This window comes from Vombatus ursinus, unplaced genomic scaffold, assembly GCF_900497805.2.
Source record: "Vombatus ursinus unplaced genomic scaffold, bare-nosed wombat genome assembly UNPS02011014.1, whole genome shotgun sequence".
Classification (NCBI taxonomy): Eukaryota; Metazoa; Chordata; class Mammalia; order Diprotodontia; family Vombatidae; genus Vombatus; species Vombatus ursinus.
In genome coordinates, this window is record NW_020950792.1 from 322,087 (window position 1) to 345,015 (window position 22,929).

The 22,929-nt window shown below is 38.1% G+C and overlaps 1 protein-coding gene across 1 annotated transcript in view; it reads right to left on the bottom strand.

The window, feature by feature from the left end:
* Positions 1-11,717: 11,717 nt before the first annotated feature.
* Positions 11,718-22,929, bottom strand: part of HS6ST3 (heparan sulfate 6-O-sulfotransferase 3) — an 824,577-nt gene continuing 813,365 nt past the window's right edge. The window contains exon 2 of the mRNA XM_027855686.1: positions 11,718-12,417. Within this exon, the coding sequence (XP_027711487.1) occupies positions 11,718-12,417 (700 nt within the window). The remainder of the gene's footprint in view (positions 12,418-22,929) is intronic.

The window sequence follows — 22,929 nt, forward strand, 5'->3', positions numbered from 1 at the left end:
CTATCTATCTATCTATCTATCTATCTATCTATCTATCTATCTATCTACCTATCTATCTATCTACCTATCTACCTATCTATATACATATATATATAATTTTTTCTCTCCAACTACCCTAATACTGACAAAGGTCTCATGAGTTACAAATATCATCTTTCCATGCAGGAATGTAAACAGTTCAACCTTAATAAGTCTCTTATGATTTCTCTTTCCTGTTTACCTCTTCATTTTCCACTTGAGTCTTGTATTGGAAAGTCAAATTTTCTATTCAGCTCTGGTCTTTTCCTCAAGAATGCTTGAAAGTCCTCTATTTCACTGAATGACCATTTTTTCCTCTGAAGAATTATACTCAGTTTTTCTGGGTAGGTGATTCTTGGTTGTAATCCTATCTCCTTTGCTCCCCAAAATACTATATTCCATGCCCTGTGGTCCCTTAATGTAGAAGCAGCTAAATTTTGTGTTATCCTGATTGTGTTTCCACAATACTTGAATTGTTTCTTTCTGGCTGCTTGTAATATTTTCTCCTTGACCTGGGAACTCTGAAATTTGGCTACAATATTCCTAGGAGTTTTCCTTTGGGGATCTCTTTCAGGAAAAGATCAGTGGATTCTTTCCATTTCTATTTGGCCCTCTGGTTCTAAAATATCAGGGCACTTTTCCTTGATCATTTCTTGAAGGATGATGTCTAGGCTCTTTTTTTGACCATGGCTTTCAGATAGTCCAATAATTTTTAAATTGTGTCTCCTGGATCTATTTTCCAGGTCAGTTGTTTTTCCAATGAGATATTTCACATTGTTTTCTAATTTTTCATTCTTTTGGATTTGTTTTACAGTGTCTTGATTTCTCATAAAGTCACTAGCTTCCAATTGCTCTATTTTAATTTTTAAGGAAGTATTTTCTTCAGTAATCTTTTGGACTTCCTCTTCCATTTGGCCAATTTTGCTTTTTAGGGCATTCTTTTCTTCATTGGCTTTTTGGACCTCTTTTGCCATTTGGGTTAGGCTATTTTTTAAGGTGTTATTTTCTTCAGTATTTTTTGGTTCTCCTTTAGCAAGCTGTTAACTTGCTTTTCATGATTTTCTTGCATTACTCTCATTTCTCTTCCCAGTTTTTCCTCTATTTCTCTTACTTGTTTCTCTAAATCCCTTTTGAGCTCTTCCAAGGCCTGGGACTGATTCATATTTTTCTTGGAAGTTTTGTATGTAGGAGCTTTGACTTTGTTTTCTTCTTCTGGTTGTATGTTTTGATCTTCTTTGTCACCAAAGTAAGATAATATAGTCTGACTCTTTTTGCACTGCTTGCTCATGATCCTGGTCAATTACTTCAGTTTTAAACTCTTTGTTAAGGGAAGAGTCTGTTTCCAGTGTGGAGAATGTACTGTCCCAAGCTTTGGGGGTTTGTATAGCTGTTTTCAGAGATACTTCTAGGGACCTGTAAATTTTCAGTTCTTCCAAGGTTCTATGATAAGGGGTGAGGTGTTTTCTCTCCACCACCACAACAAGCTCCACCACACCAGTGCTCCTCCTTGCCCCAGGACCACCCCTCAGAACTGTAACGCAGATCCAAGCACTGGTAAAGCAAGAGATTCCTGCCTCAGCCCTGGCAAAGGGATCCTTGCAATCCCCCTCTGATCAGCCATGTGATTCCCTCTCAGTCTGTGGGCCAGAAGCTCAGAAGCCAGCTGCTGCCCTCGGGCTGGCTGAGATCTAGCTTCTTCTCTCACCGCAGTAACAGACTTTTCCCACTGACCTTCTAAGTTGTCTTTGGCGTTTGTGGGTTGAAAAGTCTTGAAACTGCCACAGCTGCCCACAATTCAGTCCTCTGAGGCCTGCTCCAGGGTAGCTGCGGCCTGTGCCCCCAAGCCAAACTGTGCTCCTCTCCCAGCCCTTGCGATATACCTTTCTGATCAGCCATCCAGGTTGTCTTGGGCTGGAAATTTGTTTTACTCTGTTTTTTTTTTGTGGGTTCTGCTGCTTTAGAATTTGTTTAGAGACATTTTTGGTAGGTATTTGGAGGGATTTAGGGGAGAGCTCTAGCAAGTCACTGCTTTCATTCTGACATCTTGGCTCCGCCCCCTCTGCTTTTACTTTGAGATCAGGATTGTTATCCCTGAATTTTTTAACTTCAGCTAAAGCAAAATAGATTCTGCTCCAGCTCCTTACTTTTATTCTGTATGTATCTCTCTGCTTCAAATGTGTTTCTAGTAAACAACATATTGTAGGACTCTGTTTTTTGATCCACTTTGCTATCTGCTTCCATTTTATGAGAAAGTTCATCCCATTTACATTCACAGTTACATGTCTATTTCCCTCCATCCTATTCTTCCACCTGTTTGTCCTCTCTTTTCTTTCACTCTTTCCCTCTTCATCTGTGTTTTGTTTCTGTCTACCACTACCTCTGATCTGCCCTCCCTTCTGTCAGTCCCTACCCTACCCCTTACTTGATCTCCTCCCCTCCTACTTCCCTGATGGGTAAGATAGATTTCTATATTCAATTCCCTCTTTGAGCAAATACTAATGAGAATAAGGTTCAAATGACATTCATCACCCACCTTCCCATTTTCCCCTCCACTGTAAGAGGTCTTTAGTGCCTCTTCCTGTGAAATAATTCACCCCAGTCTACCTCTTCCTTCCTTCTGTACCCATTGTACTTCTCTTTCTCATCCCTTAAATTTATTTTATGTCATTCCCTCACATTCCCCTTACACCCATACCCTCTGTCTATCTATATCTACATCTATATTCCTTCTAGCTATACTATTAATGATACAATTTTAAGAATTACAAGTATTATCTTTCTGTGTAGAGATGTAAATACATTAGCTCTATTGAATCCCTTATGTTTGTTTTCCTCTTTCTACCTGTTTATACTTCATTTGTGTCTTGATATTGGAGGTCAAATTTTTGGTTTAGTTCTGGTATTCTCCTTATGAAAGCTTGAAATCCCTCTATTTCATTGAATGACCATTTTATTCTCTTGATGTATCCTGCTTAATTTTGCTTGGTAAGTGATTCCTAGTTGTAATCCTAACTCCTTTGCCTTCCAGAATATCATGTTACATAACCTTCAATCCTTTAATGTTGCAGCTGCCAAGTACTGTGTAATCCTGATTGTGGCTCCCCAATATTTGAATTGTTTCTTTCTGGCCATGTGAAGTAGTTTTCCTTGATCTGATAGTTCTGAAATTTGGTTATAATGTTCCTTGTAGTTTTTATTTTGGGATCTCTTTCCAGAGGTCATCAGTGGATTTTTTCCATGCCTATTTTGTCCTCTGGTTTCAGGACATCAGGGCAGTCTTTCCTGATAATTTCTTAAAAGATGCTTTCCAGGTCCTCCTTTTGATTATGGCTTTCAGGTAGTTCAGTGATTCTGATATTGTCTCTCCAGGATCTATTTTCCAGGTGAGTTGTTTTTTTTTTCCCATAAGTTATTTTACATTTTCTTCCATTTTTTCATTTTGTTTGATTTTTTCTTGACATCTCATAGAATCATTAGCTTTCAGTTGCCCAATTCTAACTTATTAAGTATTGTTTTCCTTAATTAGCATTTGTACTTTCTTTTCCATTTGGCCAATTGTACTCTTTAAGATGTTTTCTTCACTGGATTTTTGTATCTCCTTTTCTATTTGGCCAATTCTACTTCATAAGCGGTTTTCCAAGTTGTTGACTCTTTTTTCATAATTCTCTCGCATCACTCTCATATCTTTTCCTAATTTTTATTCTACCTCTCTTATATGATTTTTAAGTTCTTTTTTGAGGCCTTCTATGAATTGTTTCTGGGCTTGAGACCACTTCCCATTTTTCTTTGGGATTTTGCTGAATTTGAAATTGGCTTTCTCTGAGTTTGTGTCTTGGTCTTTCCTGTCACTATAATAACTTTCTATGATCAGATTCTTTTTTGTGGTTGTTTTTTGTTCGTCTTTTGGGCATCTTTTTTCCTTTCTTTTAAATTTTATCTTTACTCCCAGGGTGGAAGGGACTCTGTCTCAGGCTTCTTGTTTCAGTGGCTGCAGCCCTTGGCTGTTTACCTGATGCTGCAATGATGATGTCCTGAGGCCCATGGGGAACCTCATGTCTAGGACTATATTGAGGGGTTGGGGTGAGGTATAGCTGGTACTGCTGGAGACTGTATGTGTCTTGAACCTTACCTGGTGTTGAGCTGGGGTTCTAATGGTGGTGTCTGATGTGTGCTGAGGCCAGTAGGGTTTTTCTGAATTTCCCTGGGGCTACACTGAAGCCCATGGAGGGCTGACCTACTTTCTTCTAATGCTGCAAGATGCCTGTTTGCCTATAGCCACACTGAAACATGAGGAGGTTAGCAGTCAGGAGATGCCTGCCCACCCAGAGCTGTGCTTAAGCACATAGAGGTCTTGCCTACTTTCTTGTCATGTTGGAGAGTGCCTGTTTGCCTGGGGTTACACTGAAGCACATGGTGCTTCTCAGAGCTGGAGTCTGTTGGGTTCCTTGGCTATGCTAAGGCACTTGGTGGGGGGGGGGGTCTTGGTGTGGGTATTTACCTGCTTCACCACACTGGGGCTCAAGATTTCCCACTGGTTTGCTGAGGTGGGCCTTGCTGTTGGCTTGCTGATTTGCTTCCTGTCCTGGACTGCACTCCCTTTTTACTTGCGTGAGACAAGCCTTTCTTGCTGATCCCCCAAGTCTCCTCAGCTAAAAAACAACCCATTCTGGGGCACTATTTTCTGATTATTTGGAAGTGAATATGGAAGAGCTATAGTGATTTACTGCTTACTCCACCATCTTGGCTCCTGGAAGTCCTTCTCATTTCTGTCTTTTAAATAGTTTAATGTCATTTTATTTTTAAATTAATAATTATTCGTTTTCTTTACCACTCCGTCTTATTTAAAAGAGCAAAAAAGATAGATTTGCAACAAATATACACTGTAAAACAATTTCCTATGTTGGTCATGTACATAAATATACACTTTATTCTTCATCTTTAATTCATCAACTTTCTGTCAGGAGGTGAAAAGTATGCTTCATCTTTAACTCTTTGGATTCCTGGTTGGCCATTGTATTGATTAGAGATCTGAAGTCTTCATGGCTGTTTGTTCTAACAATGTTGTTATTATTGTGTAAATTGTTTTCCTGCTTTTCCCACTTTACTCTCCATCACTTTCTCCCTTTTCTTTTCCTTCCTCTCTTCTATTTTTTCTGAATCTAAGAAGCATGTGAATTTGAAATCCTTATGGAATCCTCCCTGGGCTCAGGTGTTCTACATTGCCCTCATCTATTATTTCTCTGCCTTGGCTTTTTAAAATTCCCCTACCAAATTGGGGATCATTAGTGTGTGACAAAGTCGATTGTGCGTATGCATTTCTCACCAATTCCTTCAAATGTTTAAGCAACAATTCCCTCCTTATGTAGGAAAACACTGACAAACACACAAGAGGAAACAGTTGTTCTTGACATCACAATGGTTTAATATGTTAACTTATTCATTAAATTGTGCTTTACATCAATGAAAATCCTCAGTTCTATAAACTATCAGTTTTTAAATAGCAAGAAAAGTTGATAATGCACAATACAGTCTCAGAGTAGCCAAGTTCATATACATTATTGCACAGAAACAAAAGGAAAATCCCTCAGGACAAAATAATTACCATCTACTGAATAACTACCCTTTCACCTAAAATGTGGTACCAGATGGAAAATTCAGATTTTCCTTCCAGTGCATAATTGATTTTTTTAATGGAAAAGAATACAAGTAAAATATAGAAAGTGTTGCAATCACTGTGGGGAAGATTATATAAAGCATTAAGGGAAATGATGGTAGAAAAATCTGACAACAACCAAAACATTTGAGAGATTTATTTCATCAGAACATATCACAGCTGTCACCAGAGAAGACTCAACCTTTCCACTGCTGACACTTGGTCCTTGGATTTGTCAGCATCCAACACAGAGCAAGAAGACTAGCACAGTGGTATCTGGTACGCCAAGAGGTGACAATTCTTATTTTTTCTGCAGACAACTTAGAACATGTGCTCATCAGCCACTTGTGCTTTGGAATCTCATAATCTAGAGTCTGACAAGGGGGTCTAGGCTATGCCCTAGGAATTGGGGGCAGTTATAGCTCACAGACACTGCCTGTCTATAAAGCTATGCATTTCTCTGACAAATGCAGTTCCTCTTCCCAGTGGGTTGAGTCTATTAATTTATTTTTGTCCATAGGGCCTGAATACAACAATGAAGTAGTAAATCTGCCAAGGTTTCACATCTGGGCCACCTCCAAGAGCAAGGCTACTAAACAATTTCAATGTGTAAATTCAGAAGTGACCAGATATGCCAGAGACAGGCAGAGCATTGGATGATGGGTACTAACTTAATCAGGAAAGAATGGATAAACAAAGGACCTAAGAAGAATAGCAAGAGAAGTCAAGAAATTAGTGGGGAAAGTATCATGGATGAGTCCCAAAGCAACTCTAATATACATGTGGAGTTACTGTCCACCATGATGTAGATAAACAAATAGACTGGCAGTTTTGGTATCTTGAAGGATATCAGGGGGACACAATTTATCTAAGTCAGTGAAAGTACAATAATAAGAAGACAGAGGTACAGGCAGATGAAACATGATGATAGTCCAGGTATTGAACTATTTTATTTTTTAAATTTTATTTGCCCCAGTTCTCTCATCTATTTCCTCACAATCTTGTCCTAACTACTTTTGCTGCCAGTGCCCAGAAAATTGTAATTTGCCAAGGGCCAGCCCTGGCAAAACTGGGCAATAGGAGAAATTTGTTTTTGGACCTTCTCATCTTACCTTTGAGTATCTATCTCTCTGCTCCTGGAATTTTCCCTCACACACAGGCAGCCTTCTTTTGTCCTGCTCCTACAAGTCATTGTTCTCAATTGGCTGTCAAAATTGGAAAGGCATCTGATAATCTGTTGATATTGAGGTGGTACTTGAGAAGCAAGTTCTTTACATGCTTATATCTCTGACCACTGAGCCCACCCTCCCTCCCCCTCCCCAAAAAAAGGAGCATCTGTCTTTTAAGCTGGGATTTTTGGAGACAAAAATCCTTTAAGATCCAAAGGAATACATCTCTAACAGAAAAATTTCAGGCAATATCACAGACTTAAGGGTTGAAATTTTTGAGGGGGCAGAATTAATCCACATTTCTCATAGGTGGTGTTCCTCTATTACTCCAGAATACAGATCACATAGGTTTTTCCCTTCTCTTCCCTTACCTTGTATTGCCCACCATTTGATCTTTCACTGATTTTTAGCACATCCACCAGAAAGTAAGGCAAGGTAAATTTCACAGGGCCCAGTTTGCAATGTGCTGGCAGTTCTGTGAGGTTTAGATGAAGAGAATGCCAAAATGGGGGCTTTCCATTTTGCTCCTTCTTCTTAACTCTAGGGATTATCCATTGCAGCGTAATGAATTGAAAAAAAAATAACCATTGAAGTATGTCAGGAAATCAAGTGACCTTGTATATCCCCCACCAGCATTGGTGGGTGTCCTCCGACAATTCATTTAACTTCTCTGAGACTGAGTTTCTTTAGCTGCATATTGGGGATAATAATAGCTAATCTATTTTCCTCAAAGTTTTTTTTTTTAATAGGGATCCTTCATCTCTATTCTTATGCATTGGCCATCCCTCACACTTATAATATATTCTTTCCTCTCCTCTTCCTCCTAGAAATCCCAACTTCCTTCAAGACTCAGCTCATGCACAGCCTTCTACATTATCAGTTTTTCTTCATCCTCTCCAATTGTTGGAGTCCTCTCTCTCTAAACCATCCTGTATTCATTTTGTATTTATTCTACACATTTTTTATATCTTTATGTTGTCTCCCTGATAGAATGCAATCTTCTTAAGTGGTGGAACTGTTTCATTTTTGACTTTGTTTACCTAGCACTTGGCATGGTGCCTGCCGCATTGGAGGCTTAAAAATGCTTATTGATTGATTGGTCAAATGATGTGATGTATTTGAAAGTGCTTTGCAAGGTATATAGCACTAAACAAAGTTTAGACATTATTCTTAATTTCAATTTTATGTCATGAAATATGGGTACAACATGAATTAAATGACAAGCCCCCAAAAAACCAGATTATCTCCCTATACCTTAGCTATATTTCTTAAAAACCTGCACTAATGGTTATCTGCACTAGCCTACTGAGTAGAATGTATCCCCAAAGACAATATTTCCTCTTCTCAGTTCTTAGAAAGTTTACTTTAATCCTATTAACCCAGCCCCCAAATCTCAGTACTTTAGTGAAAGCAGACGAAATCCACAACGTTACACTAAACAGCAAAGCCTATGGCTTCTGAATTTCTTGTGGACAGTGTGCATTTTGCTGTTTTTTGGGGACATTATTGACCTTATCAAAAATTAACAAATATACCCCAGTTATATATACTCATCAAGAAAAGGGAACACATCAGATCTCTTTAGTTAGCCAAACATTTGTCTGAAGAAGACAGAGTGGGATTCATATATCTTAGTGCCTTGTATGTAGGAGGTACTTCATAAATACATAAAGACCTTAATAAAACCATTTGGAAACTCATAGCATGGTTAGGCTATGGAAAGAACCACTGCAGAGAGAGAGTAAAAGGAGTAGTAAATGTAGAGCTGAATATGATTGTATTTTATCTAATTTGGAACTCCCTAAGGTTTTTTGTTTGCTTTTATTTTTGTAGATTTTTTTTCTGTTCTGGGGCTTTGTGTACTGCCATAATTAGAACTGATTTGTGTTTTTATCTTAAGGCTGATGACTTACTTTATAGGGCTGGCTAGGTCCAGGCGATAATTACATAATAACCTTCCACTCAGATAGCAGGTATGAATTTGGTTTGCAGTGAAGAAAGCACCTTCTCACCTCTCAACTTATATCACCATAATATCACCTCAGTACCTAGGGGATTTGAGACCATGCAGAGGCTGCTTTGTGTTGAAAGAATATAACAGAACAAGACCAGAGCTGCCTGTTTAATTTGCTTAGTCTTGGCCTTAGGCCAATCCAAATAGTTGACTGCCCTTCTGAATAGCCTGATATCCCATCTCAAGTGGAGCACCATATATCAAGCAAGCAACAATGATGCTGAGGAAAGCCTTTGGATGTAAATTCCCTCTGCCTTAGGAATAGCATGATGTTAGTCGTTGATGACTTGGAGATGCATTAATTCCCTGCAAATATTTTAAAGGCAAGTTTAAGAGGAAAAAAAATTCAAATGCTCTCTAACTTATTCTGAATTTCCAAATGACATAAAGCCGGATCATTATTGCAGTATGTGTGTGCGTGTGTGTGTATGTATGTGTGTGTGTGCATGTGCTGGCATGATCGTCTGCTCATGTGCATGCATACTTGTGTGTGTTCCCCCAGCAGCAGGCAGAAGGGAAAATTTGTAGCTCTGCCAGTCTCAGCAAAACCATACTATATTCACAGCAAAAAATGAAGATATAAAAATCTGCTCATTAATTCCAGCTGCAACCCTTCCTTTTCTCCCTTCCCCTTATTTCTCCTCCTCATCTCACAGACAAACCATCAGGATGGAAAACACTGTTGTCTTGTCAGATCCATCTCTTGTCAGACTAATTTCTATCATCTAATGAGGCATATTTATGTCACTCTTTTTTATTTTCTCTTCATGGCTCCCAGAGTACAGTTGCCAAGTCATTCATCATAATGGCATTTTTGATGGGGTGGAAGGATATGTATATGGGGTGGGGAGGGAGTGACTTCCAACATCAGTTAGGTGTCAGGCCACAGTGAGACTGAAACCATCAACCATCATGAAACCATCATGGTACAAGCACCATCCTCATGGATAAGAAACAAACCCAAGTGGTTAAGAGCAGCTGGCTCATTCCAGATACTGAAGGGTTGCTGTCAGTGCTGGTGCCATCAAACACTTATACAGCTCTAATCCTAGCCTTTGCTCGTGGATGATGACCTTACTGACTGGATTGAGGGTCATGGAAGAGACGCTTCTTATCCACCCTTCTACTCCCATCAAACATTTGATAGAACCATATGGACTGTACTTGATCAAGAGGATGAATTCCTTTCTTCCCTCATTACATGGCACACACCCTTGCTTTCATTAGCCACTCAATGCAGGCTTATCGATTTGTTGATTTATGGATTCTCCAACCCAAGGGACTTATGCTGAGAGTGGGATGAAGGGTGGTTCAGGAAAGTTGGTTGCCTTCCAAACTTTTAAGTTTGATCACCAAAAAAAAAAATCAATTAACTTTGCAGATCCTACTTGCGTTCATGTCATGCTTCTGGTAGGAACTTTTCAGCTTCATCTTTCATGGCACCCACATCATTCTATGTAATTGATGACATGACAGAAAACATGACAGATATTCCCTCTCCTACAATCCCATGAGTTTTCATTTATTTGCCAGTTTATTTTGTTCATATCATTTGTACAAGATCAATGGGAATGGGAAGCATCTGAGGAGCATTAACTTCCAATTGGATATATCATGGTCGCATGTGTTAAATATTATATCACAGGTTTATTCCTACAACAATCAAAGGCTTAAGAATGAAGAAAAATGTACTAGACTGAAGATATTTGAGACACCATTAAGTCCTGTCTCACTGAAAATCTGGAATAATTATCTCATATCCAACACTCATTTGTGGTAGCCAGTGTATGGTGTTATTCATAGAACAACTTGAGAACAATGACCTTGCACACATGCTAGCTGCCTTATCGAGTCCAAGCCAAAACCTTACAGTCTTATTTTCATAGCAGAATTTCAGTCCCGTGGGCAGTGCTATGCCAAGGAAGATATTTGTTTCCATTTCCTTGGAAAAATACACATATTAGTTTAATAAATATGCTTCACTAGTAAGTTTAGAACATGGTAGACATATCACTTTCCTCATTTTTTATTTTCAGTTCCACTTTCAATTTTTAAGAGAAAAAAATGGCATCTACCTGTGAGAGATCACTAATGGTGATCCTTTTTTTTAATGGCTATACCCAGTCAATTAACAGGACCTTATTTTAAAAAAGGATGATGGGGAAGTTTACATGGCCTATGCCTAGGATGATGGTCACAGTTAGACTAGTGCAGCAGTGATTGCCTTTTGCTTGTGTTCTAAGATACATCCAGACTCAGGCCATTCGTAGTCCAAAGGTGAAGGAAGGCCCACATGTTTCATCCTCTAGCATGAATTTAACACAGCAGTGGATGACATTCTCTTCTTTTTTGACTGAGAGCCTGCAAATGTTTCTTTTTTTTCCTTCTTTCTCTTACTTTCTTGATCCCTATAAATAGTCCTATAATACTGTTACAAAGACATTGTGAAAACAGAACAATTTCTACTGAACTCCCAAGCCCCAGCTTGGTTTTTACATTCATGCCACTGCAGGCTCTGGCTTCTCATGTCATTCTTCTACTGTGTGTCTGAAAAGGAGACAAAAACAGATTTCTTGGTTCCCCATCTTGGTGTGGGCCTTTCAGAGTGGTTTGTTTGGGATGTCATTCTACCCTATTTGATATCATTGACTGAAAAATGTCAAGAGAAAAAAAACAAGAGGAATTACCCCTTAAGCTGGTTAAAAGTTAAGGGGGAAAAAGGACAAAGGGAGGGCAGATGTTCAAATCAGGTCTCATATATTTAGAAATCATGGCTCATTTTTGTCACTCCCTTAGATGATTCAGCAAAATAACAACATTGTCCATGGTCCTCCTACCCCCATGGGAGGTGAAACAGAAGGTGTCACCATCGGACCACTTGACTGTTATAGTCCTCTGTGACTGCTGTCTCATCCTCCTTCTGCCACCTGTGAGCCCGATGCTCCTTCAGCAGCCTCCGCTCCTCTCGCCTCTTCTGCCTGTCTCTCTGGTGTTCCTGCTGTTTGGTGTGGTGGTAGCGTTGCAGGAAAAGGTCTTTTGCATACTCATAAAGTTGCATGTCCAGGAAGTTCAGCTCCTCAATGCGCTGGCGGGCCCCTTCATTGATCTCCACATTAGAGGCCCGTGTGATGTTAAACTGCGTGAAAGGGGAGATGAACTTGAGATTGAATGTCCTCTCAAATAGAAACTGAGTTTTCCGCTGGAATTCTGTGAGCCCAAAGAAGGCCATGTTCTTCAGGTTGTTCTTGGCACTCTGCAGCAAGATCATATTCCGCTCACTCTCGTTCATGAAAGTCAAGTTGTAGCATCCCACCAGGCTAAGATCTGCCAGCATACGGACCTGGCGATTGTTGGCCAGGTTATAGCCACAATCCATAAATTCCCTCAAGCTGACGCCAGACCAATCATCCCCTGGGTAGCAAGTAGGCAATTCATCTGGAGTTGGGCTTCTCCCATCACACATGTGAAGAGATGTCTTCCAAGTGGCCCCTCTCTGGACATGTTTCCATTCACTCAGGTAACGGGAAACTGGATCCCTCAGCATTGTGATATAATAGAAATTCCTAGAATAAATTGCAAAAGAAAGTTAAGAGTTATAACAATACTAACATCAACAATAACTAGCATTTACAAAGCACTTTAAAATTTGTGAAATTCTTTGCCTATGTTATTGCATTTAGTTCTTACAGCCCTATAAGTTAGATGTTGTTACTATCCCCATTACACAGATGAGGAAAATGAGAGGGTGAGTGAGCTGCCCAGGGCTATATAGCTAGTATGTATATAAAGCAGAGTTCAAACTCTAGTCTTCTAGGTCCTAAGTCTAGAACTCTATGCTCCACCTAACTATAATAGGTTTTTGTACTTCTACCATTTTCTAGACTGAATCTTGAGTAACAGGATCATTGATCATAAAATGTTATAGTTGCAAAGGGATATCAGTGATGTTCAAACAAGAGATTCTCAAACTGTGGTCAACTTAAAAAAATTTGATAATTGTATTTCAATCTAATTTGTTTCCTTTTTACTTCTATGTATTTCATTTTCTACATTTACAAATATAAAGATCTATGGATTTCACTGGATTGCTAAAGGGATCTATGACACACACACACACAAAATATTAGGAACCTCTACTCTAGACCAGAGAGAAAGAAAAAGAAAGGGAGTGGGCCATGAAGAGAAAAAGTCATTTGATTGATTATCTTTATGATGATTAGGGATTAAAGGTGTCTCTTTTAAGAAATTTATGCTATCATTTCAAGGGTCATAGAAAATCAGCCACTTCTGGGAGTACCCTTCTCATTTTCTTTCCCTTCTTCTCTCCCTGACCCAGCACTAGTTAGATTCCACAGGTAGCTTGACTATTCAAGACACTTAGATAAGTGCATGCCACCAATTCTGTTTTTTTTTTCTGGTGAGATGAAGGAACAACAATCCTTAAAATATTCCCTAACAATGTTAATTCCAAGGTCTTCTAGTCCTTACCATGTCCTCCAGACACAAAGCCTTGTTATCTGATCTTTGGTTACAACCAAAATAAAGACTCCCGAGCCTTGTCATCTGCCCCACAGTCAAACTTTCTTTTATGTATTACCTCCCAAAATTAGTTTGTGGGTTCCTTTAGAGTAGAGATTATATTGCTTTTTTTATTTGAATTTCCAGGGCTTAGCACAATGCTTGGAATGTAGTAAGTGCTTAATTAGTATATTTTTTTTTAAATTTCATTCATTCTTAAAATCTGTGAAACAGCAAAGAGATCTGAGAGAGGTGAGTAGTGTTCAGAATGTATACAAGGAAACTTACTACAAAAAAATAAAAACATGCTGTGATCCTACAACACAACAATTTTCAAACTTTTGATCTCAAGATCCCTTTATACTCATAAATATTATTAAGGACCCTCCCTTAAGTGCTTTTTTTAAAATGTATGTTATATCTATTGATATTTATTGTGGTAGAAGTTTAATCACACTAGTATTGTTATGAAAAAAAAAAAGTTTGACCTCATGGACCCACTTCAAGTACTCCCAGATCCCTGCTCTAAGAACTGCTGCAATAGCATACCCAACTTAGGTCATCACTGCTATTCCACATCATATCTCAATTATCTGTCCCAATAGGGAAGAGAGACAGCCCAAATAGCTCTTCAAACCCTTTGGAATACATAAAAAAAACCCTCACAATATGAATATGTCTGACATCCTGGAAATTCATAACACTTCACACAAGAGTGAAACCACTCTTTTCTAACATGAAAAAATAAGGTGGAGGTGAGGAGGACAGAAAGGTACCAAATCTCCATGTTCTGTCTCATTTCTTCCCTAAATGTCCTTTGCTCTTTATTACTTAAATGGGATAAAGAGAAAATCACTGTTAAATTTGCACCTAACTTGAGTAGCTGATCTCCCTCCTTCCCTATAGTCAAGAGTTTGAGTGGTAATTTATTGATTTTCCTTAAAACTCCTTCCTGGTAGTTGAAAAAGTAAAGGATATAGGAAAATGTTAATTATTCCTTTTAGACTGAGACAACAGAGGAAGAAGGAATGACAGCAGAAGTATTAGAAGCAAAGCATTGGTCCTTCACCCCACCTCTCAGTAGCAAAAGTTTAATTTTGATTTGATGCAGAGAATCACAAAACTATACAATTTTCTCATTGATAACTGATTTTTGCCTGGGTGGTGGATGAGAAATATTTTTTTCTAAAGATTAGGGTGATCTGGTTTAATGGTTTAATCCCAATTACATTTTCTTTTGTTGGGTGGAAGTTTGATTTGGATGGAAACTTTACTGCAGATATATAAGATGCCATCCATTGGACCATGATTCAAGATCAAAAGAAAATTATGAAAGGAAAGGACTGATGGACCAAAATGGTCTGGCTTTCTGGGGCCAAACTGATCATGAAAGAAAAACACATGAATATACAGAGAAAGTAATGAGAAAAATTAAGAGTTTCATGGTAGGATTTCTGTTAAGATGCTTAGTTTGTCAGATGCAAAGTTTATTTCTCTTTTTAAGCCTCTTACTTTTTACCCAGTCAGTATCACTTTAAAATATTAAATTCAATATCATGTAAAACTTATACAAGTTAAAGGAGAGGGGACTTCTTACAGTCATACAATGTAGACCCAAAGAAACACATTTACTTTACTTTAAATCAGAAAAGAGAATCTATTTACCCTTAAGAGACTCCAGAGGCTACATTTGCTAGCTCCTGTTTAAGCATCACACTTTATTAACCCACTATGATAGAATAACAATTCCATTACTAGAAGGGAATTTCCCAAAAATTCAATGGAGATTAGAGCTTTAAATAACATGGGGCATATGGGGCTTTGGATTAGGAGGCCAACATTTAGGAATGTGGTATGCTTTCTTCCCTGAGGGAACTCTGCATCCTTGTTTTAGTTCCCTATCAGCCTGATCTGCCACTTGGTGAAACTGACCTGAGGCTGCCATTCCAAGTGGCCTGTCTCTGAAGTACCTTCTCATGGACCCTGTCTTCCCATCCTCGACCTTCCTAGGAAAAGGGTCAGATTGCCCTTTTACTCACTAAGACTATATCTTCAGAAAATTCTTCATCAGTACCCCTATCCCATGCTTTGTGCTCATCTATTTGTGGATCTGATAGAGATAGCTAAGAAATACTGATAATCTCATAGTCTCCATAAATGAGTTTTGTTTGTTTTGTTTCTCTAGCTAAATATGTTTGGAGAGTATATATGGTAATATACTTGTCAGTGTTACTTTGATCCTAATTGGTGACTTGTTCAGTTTATGAGTCTACTACATAGGTACTGTGGGCTTATTGTGTTTCATTATCCTGCACATGTTGTTAGAACTCAGTCAAGAACTTACTGAATAGCAAACACAAAAATGATTATAGCATAACAGTAAAGCACATTGAAGGATGCCTGAAGCCTTTACTCCTAAGTATCCAAAGCCAACTAGATCCTTGAGCCAGGTAAATGACATCACATGGGAAAACTCTGTTTTCCCTGTTAACTGAACAAAACATAAAGTACACAAGTAGACAAATAATCTTTTGACTGTGAAATGATAGGTCAGCCCTATTAAAGAATCTTAATCTTGGGAGCCAGATTAAACACTCATGGCAGCTCAAAGGATTTAAGTTTGAGGATCGCAAAGGTTCGATAAAGCAAAGGTTTAGTTGGGACCTGACTGGAATACGAAGAAAATGCTTTTGTCTGTTAGTTAGAATAGGCTGCAGAATTCACCTTGCCTGTTTTTCCTTTATAATAGCCGAGGTATAATCTTAGAAATCTACTTAATCTCCATCTCTGACTGAAAGTGACCAAGGCTAATTTCTTCTCTTGCTCAAATTTTTTGCTGCTGAGGAATCTATTTGATAATAACTAATCTAATCAAAAGGTGATTATCTGTGAAGAAGTCTAAAATGCCTAAGGGTTCTGTCAGCCAGGTAGGTAGTGAATCAATTCATAACTCAAATGAACACTGACATGAGGATTTAAAAATGGACAGTTGGGCCATTCATACAGTAGAATACAATGTTCTTATATTTAATGGTATAATGATTTTGGCACTGGATAATGGATAACATTTAAGAATTTCTTTAGCTAGCCTTAATCTCATTTTTCAATTGATCCTTCATAGCATAGAAAGGAATTTGGACACACTAAAATAAGCCAACAGGTTTTCAGAGCACCCAACTCTTATAAAAACAAAGTTAGAATGTAGCTAAAATTGAGTCTCCTCCTTTTTCTAATCATTTCTCCATTTACAAATAAAGAATACCAAATGGGATCAAGAGAATGGCAATAATTAATGGTTTACTTGTTTAATTGTTGGTTTAAATTGTCATTACACTATGGCTTTTTATATCGAAGAATAGTAATGATAGGACTCTGGAAAGCCACTCCTTAGAAGAGAGAAGGATGAAGTGTCTGAGGAATGAATCATCAGATAAAAAAAACAAAACAAAACAAAACCAAGCTTATGGATGTGGATGGACATGGAATTCTAAGAGGTATGTTCAGGACATGCCCGTTATCTCAGCTTTTTTTTTTCTTTTGGCTAAGCAATGTAGGCAATGGGGCTAAGTGACTTGCCCAGGGTCACACAACTAGTAAGTGTTATGTGTCTGAGGCCGGATTTGCACTCAGGTCCTCCTGAATCCAGGGCTGGTGCTCTATCCACTGCACCACCTAGCTGCCCCTCAGCTTTCTTAGTAAAAGGATACTATCCCACAGAATAGAAGCAGAAAGTGAGTAGGACATTCATTAAGACATAGGAATTTTGAGACAGAAGAATAAACAGGTGTGTGACTTTTGTAGAAAGTGGCCCTATAAGAGATAGAATGACAGGGTCCACTAATGCTAGTGTGTTAGTAGTAAAGGCAAGTCCACATTCTATCCTAGAACAACCAGTAAAGAAGATAGTCATTATCATCTTATAAAGACTCTTGAGAGGGTTGAGGTGTGGAATAAGAATAGGAGATCTGCCTTTAATTTGTTCCAACCAACCCTTTCTACGAGCAATCTATGTGGGGGTACCTACAACATTAAGTCTAATCAATGTCTTTTCAGTAATATCATTAATAGATTTTCATCAGACTCAAACTATGTAAAGCTATGAAACTCCATTATAACAATACCGAGCAGAATGTCAATTTATGGCAGTATACCTAGGGAATTAATTGTGGCCCCCTCCACATTCTTTCCCCTAGTTGTTCTATTAGAAATAGCTAACTGCATTAGCAGTGTATGTTTGCATTAAGATTAGAATAAGATCACTTTCCTATAACTTTATCAATTCTTTAGATTTTTGTTTTGCTTTGTTTTATATATATATACATACGTATATAAATTCATGTATATATATGAATATATACACACATACATGTGTGTGTGTGTGTGTGTGTGTATGTGTGCATGAATTTGGAGTCAGAGGACCTATGTTTGAATTCTGACTCTGTCATGAAGCAGTATGGTATCGTGGAAAAAGGAGTAGTACTGGAGTCAGAGGATCTGTGTTCAAGTCCCACTTCTGACACTTGCTACCTATGGACCTTGTGCAAGTCACTTAACTCCTTTGGGCCTCAGGTCCCTCATTGCTGAAATGGGTATAATATGCTTTTGACCCCATGAGTGATGTAGGGAAAGTACTTTGAATATATTAGTATTATGGCAGTTCTTATGTTGTTGTTTTTCCAGGCTTGTGCTTTCACTGGCAACTGTTTTGCTATGTAGGGGATTAGAGAGTTGCCTAGGCCAATGAGTGGTTAAATGGCTTGTCCAGGCTTATATAGTCGGTATGTATTAGAATCAGGACTTGAATCCATGGCTCCCTGATTCCAGGGCCAGCTCTTTATGTCTGCCTTGGCAGAGAACCTGTACTAATGCAACTAAAAATATTTTTACCTATAAATCATCAATATGTCATATGCACCATACTACTCACCCCTCATGTGGGATTGTGTACAATTGTAACTCAATATTATTAAAAAATAATAAATGCTGAAATATTCAAGTCAGGACAACAAGCATCTTTATTTTATATTTATTTAAATATATATTTTGTATTTATTGATAACTATTGAAAGATAGCAAAGTTAGTTAATAAAACATTGTACTTAGAGTCAGTCTAAATCCTTCCTCAGATACTCACTAGCTCTGCAACTTTGGTCAAGTCACTTAAGATCACTGGGCTTCCAGTTCCTCTTCTATAAACTGAAGGTATTGGATTTGAATCTCTTAAGGCAGTAGTGTCAAACTCAAAAAGAAACAGATCCCTGCTGGCTGCATATCGACTCAGAAAACCATAAATTAATATTATCTGTATTGTATTGTATTTTCATTTATTTTCTTAAACATTTCCCAATTACATATTATTCTGGTTCTGCCTTAACTGGATCTGAGTTTGACACCTCTGCCTAATTTCCCTCTCTGAATCTATGGTCTAGTGATCCTGCTATGTAACAGATAGTGAAGAAGGTGCTGGGAAGGCAAAAATAAAAACAGAAAAAAGAAAAGAAACTGCCCTTACTCTCATTAAATTGTGTTATGTACTTTCATTGTTCATTGGTATAGGTTGTTGGCAAGCAGAGTTAATCTTGACCTTAAAGAATGTGTGTGGCCTTTTGCCCATTTTTACATCATTTTTGTGTGTTTTAAAGGAATCAGAGTGAAAATACATGTAATATTCTAATACATAAACTATTATTGGGTAAATGTACACGCAGATGAAGTCAATGCAGTATAATTAAAGAGGAGGTAGAAAGAATATTCTTTCCAATTAGTGAGGTGAAATTAGTGAAAATAGCTTTCTTTTATAGTATATGTGTTGGATTTGCCTTTCCACAGTAGAAAGTACTCTGTGTATTCATTGCTTATGAAATGTACATTTGTATTGGAGACCCTGGGGTGCCAGTCTTTTCCTCAATGGTAGGGAATGGAAGTGGGGGAAGGATTTCTGTTTGCTATTATATACTGTATGTACTCAGTATATTTTTCTTACTATAAAAACTTGTGTCTAGAAAGCAATAGCCCCAGTAGAGAGGCATGACCAATGACTCAGAAACCTCAGACTCAGTGAGGGAAGGGGCAAGAGAAGCAGTCACTTGGTTACTAAGGCCAAGAAGTATTTGTTATTATCGCCCTACAAATGAATATGATAGCAAGAGAGTGCTAGAAAGAGAAATTTGGTGGAAGAACCATCAGATGCCATTTGTTTGGAACAGAAAAGAAAAATATCCTAAAACAGAGACTTCACTTAAAGGAAATTATGGTATATATCTAAGTCTATATGAAAGCAGGGATGGACAAAGAGGAGGTAGCTAAGAAACCAGTCTAAGGCTAATGGATAATGAAGTTAATACCATGACACAGAGTTAAGGACTGGAGAAACAATCTCTTTCTGTCTTCTTTCAGGTGGACTGCAAACTCCGTGAAGGCAAGTATGATAACATACCTAAACTTTGTTAACTTCTGCACGGTCTAGTATCGTGCTCTTCATACAGTAGGCATCGAATGAACATGTTTTTCCTATTGTAGTTCTAACAACTAGGACAACCTACAGAAATGTCAGACTGAATATAAATTCAGAAACCAATTGATAACTGGAAACCAAGAAAGAATTTAATATTTAGTTCAGTCTTGCTTAAGATCCTCCATGTAGGGGGAGCAGACTTCCTCAAAGGTAGTTCATTCTTCTTTTGGATAGCTTTAATTGTTAGCTAATTTTTCATTCCTTTAAGTCTTCCCTTACCTAAATTTGCTTTTTTTGTTTCAATTTGTACCAGTCACTCCTGGTTTTGCCCTCTAGCAGAGGAATTTAAGTTCCTTCAACTGATGCTCATACAGTATGAACTTGAAAACTTTTATCATTATGGTTGTCTTCCTTGGACAGTCTCCAGGTAATCAATGTCATTTTAAAACTCTGGTGCCCAGAATTACAACAGAATGTGGCAAGCTCTCAAGGAGATGGGAGTACCAGATCATCTTACTTGTCTCCTGGGAACGTTTTTGCTAGCCAAGAAACAACAATTAGAACCAAACATGAAACAATTTAAGATTTAAGGTTTAAGATTGGGAAAGGCATATAACCAGGCTATATATTGTCACCTTATTTATTTAATTTATATGCTGAGTACATCATGTCAAATACCAGGCTGGATGAATCAAAACTTGAAATAAAGGTTGCCCAGAGAAATATCAACAATCTCAGATATGCAGCTGATCGCACCGTGATGGCAGAAAGTGAAGAGGAATTAAGAAGCCTCTTAATGGTGGTGAAAGAGGAGAGTGTAATAGGTGGCTTGAAGCTTAACATCATAAACAAACAAACAAACAAACAAACAAACAAACAACAACAAAACTAAAATCTTGGCAACTGGTCTCATCACTTCCTGGCAAACAGAGGGGGAAGAAGTAGAAGCAGTGACAAATTTTATATTTTTGGGCTCAAAAGATCACTGCAGATGACTACAACCATGAAATTAAAAGACACTTGCTCCTTGGAAGGAAAACTATGGCAAATCTGGACAACATACCAAAAATCAGAAACATCACCTTGCCAACAAAGGTCTGTACAGTCAAAGCTATGGTTTTTCCAGTAGCAATGTATGGCTGTGAGAGTTGGATTGTAAGGAAAGCTGAGTGCCACAGAAATGACTCTTTCAAATTGTGGTGCTAGAGAAGACTTTTGAGAATCTCTTGAAGAGTAAAGAGATCAAGTCAGTCAATACTTAAAAAAATTAATTCAGGCTGTTCACTGGAAGGTCAAATACTGAAGCTGAAGCTTAAATACTTAAGCTACATAATGAGAAGATGGGACTCATTGGAAAAGACCCTGATGTTTGGAAAGACTGAAGGCAAAAGGAAAAGGGAATGGCAGAGGATGAGATACATAGATAGTGTCATGGAAACAACAAACATGAACTTGGACAGACTTTGAGATGTAGTGGAGGATAGACGAGACTGGCATACTATGGTCCATGGGGTCACAAAGAGTCAGACATGACTGAATAACTGAACTACAACAAAAACCCTTAATTAAACACAAATGATCCAGATGTAGTTTGACCAGGGCTGAGTAAAGACTACAAATTAAAGACCTCCTTATTCCCTAAAACAATAATTTTTTCAATGCATACCAAGATCATATTAGCTTTCTTGGCTGCTGAAATCCACTTAAACCCCCAGATTTCTTTCAGACAAATTGCTATCAAGCCATGCCTCACCCTTCTTGTACTTGTGAATGTGTTAAAAAAAAAGGTCTATATCTTTACATGTATCACTGCTTACATGCATCACTACTAAATCTAGATTAGATTTAACCAGTCAAGATTTTTTGGAACCCTACTTTGTTCTTTGAAGGACTCTCTTCCTCATATTTGTGCCATGTGTAAATTTTGTGAAGATACCATGTATGCTTTCATTTAAGGAATTGATAAAAATATTTAGAAGCAGAGATCACAGAATCATAAAATTATAGGTGAAAGAAACCATCTGGTCCAACTTCTCCATTTTACAGAGGAAACAACTGAGAATCAGAGAGGTTAAGTGACACATAGGTATTATGGAGGAGAGTCAGGATTGAATGTGGATCCTCAGAATCTAAATTAGACATTCTTTACACGGTATCATGGCTGCCTCCAGATACTTGGTACACTCTACTGGAGACCTATCCCCATGTTGACAAAGAACCATTAATGATCACTCTTGGTCTGCCATTTAACCTTTTCCAGATCCATCAAATTTTTTTGACCTAGCTTTTGTCTTTCCACCTTTTCCATAAGAATATTATGGCTTTATCAAATATTTTGCCAAAATCTATATAAACTATATCTACTGCATTATCTAATCTACCTGTTCAGTAACCTTGCCAATAAAAAATTAAATTTAATCATTTCATCATCTGCCAGTCAAAGGAATTCCTCTAATTATAGCTAGCATTACTGTGTAGCTTTAAGGTTAACACAATGTTTTATATGTTATCTCTTTTTTGGTGGGGGGGGACTTAGTCATTTATTTATCTTTTGCATACAGAAAATTGGGAGGAGACAGGAATGAAGTCAATCCAGTTTTAAAGAATTTTCCCTCTTCACATCTGGTTGGGGCAAGCTGGTTTTAGGACCTATGGAATACAAGGTGAAATTTTAATCCTCATCACAATTCTGAGGAGTACATATTGCAGTTATTAGTATCCCCATTTTACAGATTATTAAACTAAAGCTCTGAGAGGTGAATGGAATGGTACACTCCCCCTATTTGCCATTCTTGGAAGCATGCAACAGATATCCTCTTCCTGCTCTGGGACTATCCCTAGGACCATCATAGGAAAACTTTTGGTGCCAGTTTCCAGTCATGTAAGACTCATCACTGAGAGTCTGGCTGCTTAGCCAGAAGAGCTGAGGACTCAGGAGACTTTTACAAAGAGGGTACGGTTGCTGGCTGGCTTACCCTTCATTACAGCTCTCAAGGCCACTAGATCCCTGGCTTAGTACCTAAGGACATAGCTAGCTAGGCTATGCATCCACTCCAACTGCTGCTGCAGTGGGTGGGCAGATCTCCAGACCATTCAAGCTCAC